Source organism: Alternaria hordeiaustralica, assembly GCF_023758085.1.
Source record: "Alternaria hordeiaustralica strain BMP 2776 chromosome Unknown scaffold_39, whole genome shotgun sequence".
Taxonomy (NCBI): Eukaryota; Fungi; Ascomycota; class Dothideomycetes; order Pleosporales; family Pleosporaceae; genus Alternaria; species Alternaria hordeiaustralica.
In genome coordinates this window covers 241026-249775 of record NW_026056811.1, presented here as the reverse complement: position 1 = coordinate 249775, position 8750 = coordinate 241026, and the positions used below count along the sequence as shown (strand labels likewise).

The window sequence follows — 8750 nt, the reverse complement described above, 5'->3', positions numbered from 1 at the left end:
GAATGTCCAAGCACCCGGCGTAAGTCACCATATGTTCCAGGATTGGAGGATCTCACAAGACACCAAGGCTAACTGGAACGCGTAGGTGCAATGGCTAGGCGACCCGTTGGCCCCAACTTCCTCTGTGATCGATGATCGAATCTTTGTCACCGAACTTCTTGCACACCTGACAGCGACCTTATGCATCGATGAGAGCCGCGTTTACGCCGCAGGCCTTTCTAACGGTGGCGGATTGACTGGACTTCTCATGTGCGATGCGGAACTCAACAAGAAGTTCGCTGCATTCGCAACCGTGGCGGGCGCGTTCTATCCTGATTCAAGCTTGACAGAACCTCTCTTTGAGAAAGAATGCATTCCGAACTTACAGGATAGGGTACTCCCTTACATGAACTTGCACGGGCTGAACGATAGCGTGGTCCCCTACGACGGCAGCAGCCCAACCCCACCACCTTTCATCCCAGTACTGAGTTGGGTTGAGAGCTGGGCGAAGCGTGACAATTGCGCGAGCAACCCCTCAACGAAGCAACTGGAAAACGGAAGCGTTGCGGAGAGTCGATGGCGGTGTAACGATGTTGATGATGTCGTTGTTCACAGAGCGATCCAGGGGTTTGGTCACGGCTGGCCGAGTCGCAAGAATCAAGGCGAGCCTTTCGAAACACTAAGGAACGGGCCCACATCATGGGATGCGACGCCATACATGTTGGATTGGTTCGCACGATGGTCTTTGTAATTCTTCACGAGCTACGCTATCATCAATAGACGCGATCGAGCTCGCAACGATGTCTGACCATCTCGCAGTCGGTTTAAGTGATGCTGTACTACGTTGACTCTTCTTCTTCTTCGTCGTGCACTTTGGATTTCTTGAGCTGCGGAAGTTCGATGGCGAACACTAGTATGTTCACGATGATGAACATGGCGATTGCCGAGATGAAGACCAGTCGCAGACTACGGCTGTATGCTTCAATGACTAGGGAAGAGATCAGTATCAATGCTATAACAGAGCAGCGACTTGGTATCGAGCTTGAAGGCAGGGGAAACGCGCGCCCCGCAGTAAGTAAAACTGACCTTGACTTTTGTGCTTAGCATCAAGGTCGATTATGCTGCGTACCGATTTGCGAACGTGTTGAATAATCTGCGGGAGGGTATTAGCGCTGATCGATGAGAGCAATGACAGCATGAAGGCAGTCTGCATAGATCCATTACCCAGACGACGACGTTCGGAGCAAGGCACAAGTGAATGACATGCTGGAGTCGCGCAGTGCGGGTGATGAGCTTTCCCTAGTTATCCGCAACTGCGTCGAAGACATCGTAACACCGCTAGCTGGAATCAGAATGGGACATACCTTCGCCTTATTGTGACCGGTGACCAGTGCTTCGAGGTACGAGGTCAAAGCATTCTGTAGAATGAGGCTGCTCAACGAGACACCCATGACAATACCGAGACTGCGCCACAAGATGAGTGTGCTGGTCATGACTGCTTGATCTTCTTGTGTACTTGTTGCAAGTACCGCGAGACTTGTTGCCGGGAAACTGAGCCCTTGACCGATGCTAGATGGAACCAGGAATACGGTGGCAAGCCACTTGGGAATGCCATCCCACATCAAGGAAAGACATGTAGCGCCCAACAGCATCGAAAGTGAGCCAACAACAATGAGCCACTTCATCCGACCAGTGGCGGTCATGATGAAGCCTGCAGACACGCCGCAAATGGTTAAGGCAACGGAAGGGCCAGCAAGGCGGAACCCGGAGACAGACGCTGTCTCGAGCTCAACCGCTTGGAAGTACAAGGGCGCGTTGAATAGGATGGTGTTCATGCCAACCTGTGCAAAGAAATTGTTGAAGACAAGATTGCCTCGAGGCTTGCTAAACAACATGGGCAGAGGCATGACCGCTCGCGCAGCTCTAGACTCAACTTTGACGAGAACGGCGCCTGTCACGAGCGCGATGACCAGCGATGTGATGACGATCCAGTGCTTCCATGGGTATACATTGCCTCCAAGATTGAGCCCTAAAATCAGAAACGCGACAGATACCGTCAGCAAGAAGGATCCGGCGATGTCGAATCCCTTCAGCCCTTCCTGCAAACCTAGACCATAGCGTTTGGCTAAGTTTGGGCCGAGTGAAGAGGGCGTGGTGAATATGGCGTTTATGAACAGCATGACAAGTATGGGTATCTGTATGGCAAAAGTCATCCGCCATCCTAACTTGTCGCATAGAAAGCCGCCAAAAGCTGCCCCGCAAGCAGATCCGCCTCCGTAGAAGAGGTTGATGTATGCCTGGTAGGTACCCCGTACTTCAATGCTGACTAGGTCATTGGTCATGATGTTACCCATCGATAGAACACCAGCTGCGCCAATGCCGCAAAAGGCTCGGGCGGCGATGAAGCTACCAATCGTCTGCGCAAAAGAGCACCATGCGGTCGTAGCTGCGAGGACGACGAGACCAGCCAGATACAATGGTCGACGACCCAGAGTATCTGAGAGTCGGCCCATAAGTGGCTGCAGCGAAGTTGATGTGAGTAAAAAGGCTGTTGATAGCCATGAGGCTGAATTTGATGCATGGAAGTACGATGTGATGACTGGATGACTTGATGCCATGAGAGTGGAGTCAAACATGGCAACCTGTCGTTACATGATCAGTATGCGCAGCCATGTTGGACATATGCAGGTCGACTCACGAAGTAACCAAGCAGAATACCACCAAACACGAACCTAAACCTCCACTCTCCAACACCTTCTAATTTCCCATTCTTTTGAAACTTGGTCAGGCTCTCTGCCTCATCCGTGATTGGGGGCACATGGCCAGGGTCGACAGATCCGGTAAGTGAGCCGCTTCTCGCTTTCTGCGATGTTGGAAACTGAGGCGCCGCGCCCTGGCCTTGTTGCGCTACTTCTGCGGTGGTTATTGCATCTTCGGTGACGGGGGTGTTTGCCGATGTAGAGCGAAGTAGCGGTGTTCGTTCGGACGCAGATGACGGCATGGTAGCACGATTGAGGTGCCGAAGAACTATGCGCAATAGTTCTTTTATGTTCCAGCGCGGACGAGTCGGAGCAAAACTGAGTGACGCGAAGATGAAGTTTCCAGGTAGCTAGACCCCTGGAGGCTGATAAGCTTTAGATGCAGGTGGGTACCAGCCGGATTGCGCTAGTGTTTCCGAACTCGCCGTCCCTTTTCCGCTATCAAAGACGGCGTCACCTTGCACAACTCGCAACATTGACTTCTGGAAAAATGAAGACGCCATTGCGGATAGCGATTCTAGAGTGCGATACTCCACCAGCAGCTATCGTCGATGAGTATGGCCGATACGATCGCATCTTCACCACACTGTTGGAGAGGGCAGCACAGGACCTAGGCTTATCGCCAAAGCAAGACTTGGAGTTGAGCGCATTTGATGTGGTCACGGCGCAGGAGTATCCGGACTTGCAAAACATAGACGCAGTGTTGATTTCGGGTTCGAGTGAGTGATGGCTCCAATCAACCATATCGCCATTCTGACTCATGGGAAACAGAGCACAATTCATTCGATAATGATCCATGGATCTTGAAGCTTGTCGACTTTACCAAGAAATTACTAGAGCAAGATCGAATCCGTATAATCGGTGTTTGCTTCGGTCATCAGATTCTGGGAAGGGCGGCAGGCGCCAAAGTCGGACGCAGCGACGACGGATGGGAGATCTCGGTGATGCCAGTGCAACTTACCGCGAAGGGGAAAGAAATATTCCAACAAGACACCTTGGTATGTAGCAAGCCACGATTATCGTAGTGTCTCTACTCACATCTACAGGCCATTCACCAAATGCATAAGGATGTAGTCTTCGAGTATCCAGAGGGTGTGGAAAAGCTCGGTGGATCACCACGTTGTCTGGTACAAGGCATGTACAAGAAGGGTAAGCTCATCTCCGTGCAAGGGCATCCGGAATTCACGGAGCCCATTGTGTCGTATTTGGTCAAGATGAGAGCCGAGCAGGGTATCTTTGAGGACGAGCAGGCCAAAGATGCGCTGGAGAGAGTTGGCAAGCACCATGACGGGGTGGTGATTGCCAAGGCGTTCCTGAGGTTTTTGATGGAGTACTGAAGGTGCAGCGGGTGGCACTATTGATTGAGCGGATATGAATTGCAGCTGTAGGCAGGTACATTTCCAATTTGCAAAGGCTGGCCGTTGACCCACTATTTCAATATCGACTTGCACTGTCTGGTGGGGTTGCTTGATGATGACCCCGCAGTCGCTGTTTCGTTTTGGACGTGTTTGTATGTGAATATAAACTACAAATCTGACATTCCCTCCATCAACAACAAGACCGGCTTCGTGGCGCAATGGTAGCGCGTCAGATTCCAGTTCCTCTGGAGATTCCTGAAGGTTAGGTGTTCAAATCACCTCGAGGTCAATTTTTTGGGAGGGAAGGAGCGATGTGGCACCTTCTTTTTTGCCCGTCGTTCCTTCCCGGGCCACTTTTTGGCCAAACCGCACAGAGCCGCCCCTCCGCGACCGTGACAGCTCCGGCTTGCTCCCCCATGCCTTTCTATCACTATACAGGGTGTATCAATGCGGTATGTTCACTTAATCTTTTTGCTTTGCTCGACCTTATGTCGTCGGCGCCGGTATGAGCCTTCCACATCGAGCAACACTGTCGCGATGGCTCCTGCCTTCTGATCACGAGCACACTATATCTCCGACACCCAGCTATGGTCCGACATGTTTTGCGTACAGACCCAGCATGAGGGATGTTTCTACGTCATAGTCACTCCGCGCGCATGACAGTGCTGATCGCAGTTATTGCCGGCCCGTACATGCAAATTGCGCGACGCAACGTTTAGGTGTCAACTTGTAGTGACACCGAGGCGCAGCCCACTAGATCACCGTGCCAGATTGATCCAGCCTCTGTCTGCTCGTGGTGCTCGCGGCAACAGCCACTATATCAAAAGCAGACGATTGCTGCTCGGAAGTGAACAACGGTCGCGTGAAGTAATGAAGATGGCGTCATAATGGCCCGCAACTGGTGGCACATTTGTCCCGCCGCGTGAAACGTCGCAGCGGGCGCTGATCCATGCGCCTACTGGAAGCGGCGCCGACAGCCAGGGTCCAAGTCTCAACCTTTCGTTCTCCGCCATCACCACAACTCGTCGCCGCTCCCTACGTCGCTCGTTTCCCTCGTATATCCTATTCGATTCGGCCGCGCCGCTACTCGTCTTCCTCCGTACCTCTTGTAATATCCACCGTCGCCATTTGCATGCGCCCTACTCGATAACGCGCTTCGGACCCGGTTACTCCCAATGGGAAAGTGTACGCCATCCCCTCCGCGCAGCCCCATGCCCACCACACAGCCCGGACGCTGACACTGCTTGGCACATAGGGAGATACGGTGTTGTCCTAGATGCTGGGTCCTCTGTACGTTTTGAAGTCGTTGCTGTGCAGTTATCGCAGGGTTGTAGCTGACCATGTTTAGGGGACGCGCGTCCACATCTACCGATGGCTGAACCACGAAGCCGCCCGCAAGAAGGCTGGCGATGCGCAACTCCACAGCCTGCCAGTAATAGAAACAAAGGAGGACTGGACTAAGAAGATACACCCAGGTATGCGGCCCTGGCACAATATACTCATCCGCAGGACTAACACGCGACGGAACAGGCATCTCCACCTTCGGCGAACACCCCCACGATGTCGGCTCCGAACACCTCGACAAGCTCCTCAGCCATGCGCTCAAATACGTACCCCTCGAAGAAGTCCCAAACACGCCTCTCTTCCTCCTTGCGACTGCGGGCATGCGCATACTCCCCGAGCGCCAACGGAAGGAGGTACTGAAGGAAGTCTGCGAGTTCGCGCGAAGCACCACCCAGTTCCAACTACCGGATTGCGACGTACATGTTCAGGTCATACCGGGAGAGACAGAAGGCCTCTATGGCTGGATCGCAGCGAACTACCTGCTTGGCGGATTCGATCGTCCCAAAGACCACGACCATGGCAAGGGCCACAACACCTATGGATTCCTGGATATGGGAGGCGCGTCGGCTCAGATCGCCTTCGCACCAAATGCGACCGAAGCGGAGAAGCATGCGCGCGACCTGACGCTCATGCGCCTGCGTGCGATCGACGGCACACCGCTCGAACACAAGGTGTTTGTGACGACATGGCTGGGGTTCGGCGTCAACCAAGCAAGAGAGCGCTACATCAAGGCGTTGTTGGAGTCCAGCGCGGAGAAGGAGCTTCCAGATCCTTGCCTACCAGCAGATCTCAAGGTGGAGGTCACAGAAGATGGCAAATTGATCGACTCGGACGACGACGACGATGATGACGACCAGCCAAAACCGAAGGCCGCAGCGAAGTTGGTAGGAACAGGACAGTTTTCAGAGTGCTTGCATCGGACATTTCCGCTTTTGGAGAAAGAGAAGGAGTGTACAGACTCGCCATGCCTGATCAACGGACAGCATGTCCCCGCTATCGATTTCAACGTAAACCACTTCGTAGGCGTATCCGAGTACTGGCATACCACGCACGAGATCTTCGAACACGGACACAAGCACAAGGCATATGACCTCAAGACCTATCAGGAGCGAGTGGATGAGTTCTGCAGTCAAGACTGGAAGAGCATAGAAAAGGGCATCAAGAAGAAGAAATGGGGTCACAAAGTAGATGAGGACAAGGCACGAGAGGTGTGTTTCAAGGCGTCCTGGGTCATCAACATGCTGCACGATGGAATTGGCGTCCCCCGAGTTGGCATCGAAGATCTGAACGGCAGCACGAACACCACCAAGGACGTCATCGACAATGCAAAGGCCAAAGGATTTCTCGACCCATTCCAAGCAGTCAACAAGATCAACAAGGTGGAGCTGAGCTGGACATTGGGAAAGATGGTCTTGTACGCTTCCAGCGAGATTCCACCACCGTCTGAAGAAGCCCTCGCAGTAGGCTTTGGCTCGAACGTACCCGGTATACCAGCAGATTTCCAATATCCCGGAGGCATACCAAGACTGTACGAATCCGACAGTGACTGGCATCGGCTTTTTGTCGAGAACCCGCAGCGCATACCCGGCTTCTTCATCATGATATTCATCGTCATCTTCATCTTTTGCCTCATTCTTGGAAAAGAAAAAAGGAACGCGGCCAAGCAGTCCATCATCAAGCTCTTCAAGAGGAAACAGGGCAAAGATCCTCTCCACCGCCGCCGAGGACGCAGTTTCCCAGCAAAGCTCTTTGGCCTTGGTGGCTCTTCCTCGAATACCCAGCAGCCCTATGAACGCGTTGACCTAGAAGATGGCGAGGCAGCGAACGAATTCGAACTCGAAGAAACGTATCTGGACTCCTCGGACAATGAGCTTTCAGACTCCTCTGAGGGTTCCAAGGTTGGAAAGACAAGTGGTTGGGCGACGCCGCAGATCAAGACTGAACTTGCGTCAGGTGCACCAAACTACTTTGGCGCCACGAGTGCTGGAGACGTGGTCAGAGAAGGGACAGGCCTGGGGCTCGGGCCCCCAAGTGCCTTTGAGTTGAGCCGGACGTACAGCCGGGAGAGAATAAAGAGCCGCGCAAACAGTCCGAAGAGAGGGAGAGGCATGACGAAACTGGATGAATAACAGCTTTGTAATGAGGACGGCTTTCGCTTCTCTGGAGTAGTGTTTTTGCATGGCGCGAGATACCTTTGGTGCAGTACGGTTAAATGAGGAGTCTGGCGTCCTGGCGCTGTTCGATTATATAGAAACGGGTCACGAGTTACGCAGCTGGTACTTTACCCACCATTTTAAGTTCTATATTTTCAAAAGATGAAATATTTGATACTTTGTCGACTTATTCTTGTTGCAGTAGGCAATGCTATGTGCCTCATGAAAAATCTTCACGTGCGTATAACGTTACAAAGGATCGCTAACGACACTAAACCATGGACAAGACATTCCAGAAATCCCAAGAAAGGTCCAAGACTGATGGTCCCGCGGTAGACGTTCCAGAGCCCGCCGTTCCTGCGCGAACCATTGATCCTAGGCACAGCCCCGAAACCGGCTAGCACTGCGCCCGCGTCTGACACAGCCTCCCATATCGCCTCCACATCTTACCATCGGGAACGAAATGGTCGCACTCAAAATTTGATCGCCACCGCGAAAACATTTCAGCATTACACCGGCTCGAGGCCACCCGCATGTACCCGTCTTGAGCCGGTATTGGATGTGAGGCTGTGCAGACTACATGTCAGAAGACGATTGTCGCAATTGTGTTGATGACGGGTTCACTTACTCCTAGCTTATGCATGGAAACCTGTCAGGTACTTGGATCGGGAGCTGCTTTTTGGTTCGTTGGCCAATTTCGAAGGCGTCCCGATGTCTAGAGCAGAATGTACAACAAGGATGTACACAAGGTACGATTCGAAAATACACTGTGCGCGACTTGGGTGTGAGGTTAGTAATGCTTATATAGCAATGGCGACAACAACTGCATGATTTTGGGTATAAGTGCATGCGAAGTATAATATGCATGGTAGTTGATTTCTGGAAGAGACGTTTTCAAAATTCCGTCACGGAGTATATTCTTGTGCACGTCTGATGTTGCGGCCGTCTTGACTTCTGCACATAAATGCATGAACAGGCCGATCCATAGAGGTTCAAGGGTGTTTGTGTGCGAAAGAGATAGCACTGTGCATGAATGCCATAATTACGTGTCCCTTAGGACAACGGCACTTCGCCAGAAATCGTGCTGAATTTTGCTCACTAAACCTGGGGTTAAGAACTCTAACTCTGCGACTTAAATACAACAAACCCTCTTCGGG

General features: G+C 52.3%; 3 protein-coding genes and 1 non-coding gene across 4 annotated transcripts; 3 read left to right on the top strand and 1 right to left on the bottom strand.

Annotated features, from left to right (window-relative positions):
- Positions 1-818: 818 nt before the first annotated feature.
- On the bottom strand, positions 819-2980 carry J4E84_010353 (uncharacterized protein; the record flags this gene model as incomplete). The annotated part of the gene is made up of 5 exons (XM_049392908.1): positions 819-967; positions 1066-1132; positions 1344-2527; positions 2588-2621; positions 2678-2980. The coding sequence occupies 5 exons, from the start codon at positions 2978-2980 to the stop codon at positions 819-821; spliced, it is 1737 nt and encodes a 578-aa protein (XP_049239466.1).
- A 248-nt stretch (positions 2981-3228) lies between these two features.
- J4E84_010352 (uncharacterized protein) lies at positions 3229-4075 on the top strand (the record flags this gene model as incomplete). Its single annotated transcript, XM_049392907.1, has 3 exons — positions 3229-3457; positions 3510-3736; positions 3785-4075. 3 exons carry the CDS (start codon positions 3229-3231, stop codon positions 4073-4075), a joined length of 747 nt encoding a protein of 248 aa, XP_049239465.1.
- Positions 4076-4300: 225 nt separating this feature from the next.
- Positions 4301-4385, top strand: J4E84_010351. The gene has a single exon. It is a non-coding gene; the product is annotated as a tRNA-Trp (tRNA).
- An 886-nt stretch (positions 4386-5271) lies between these two features.
- On the top strand, positions 5272-7569 carry J4E84_010350 (uncharacterized protein; the record flags this gene model as incomplete). Its single annotated transcript, XM_049392906.1, has 4 exons — positions 5272-5281; positions 5352-5386; positions 5445-5571; positions 5627-7569. 4 exons carry the CDS (start codon positions 5272-5274, stop codon positions 7567-7569), a joined length of 2115 nt encoding a protein of 704 aa, XP_049239464.1.
- Between the last annotated feature and the right edge of the window lie 1181 nt (positions 7570-8750).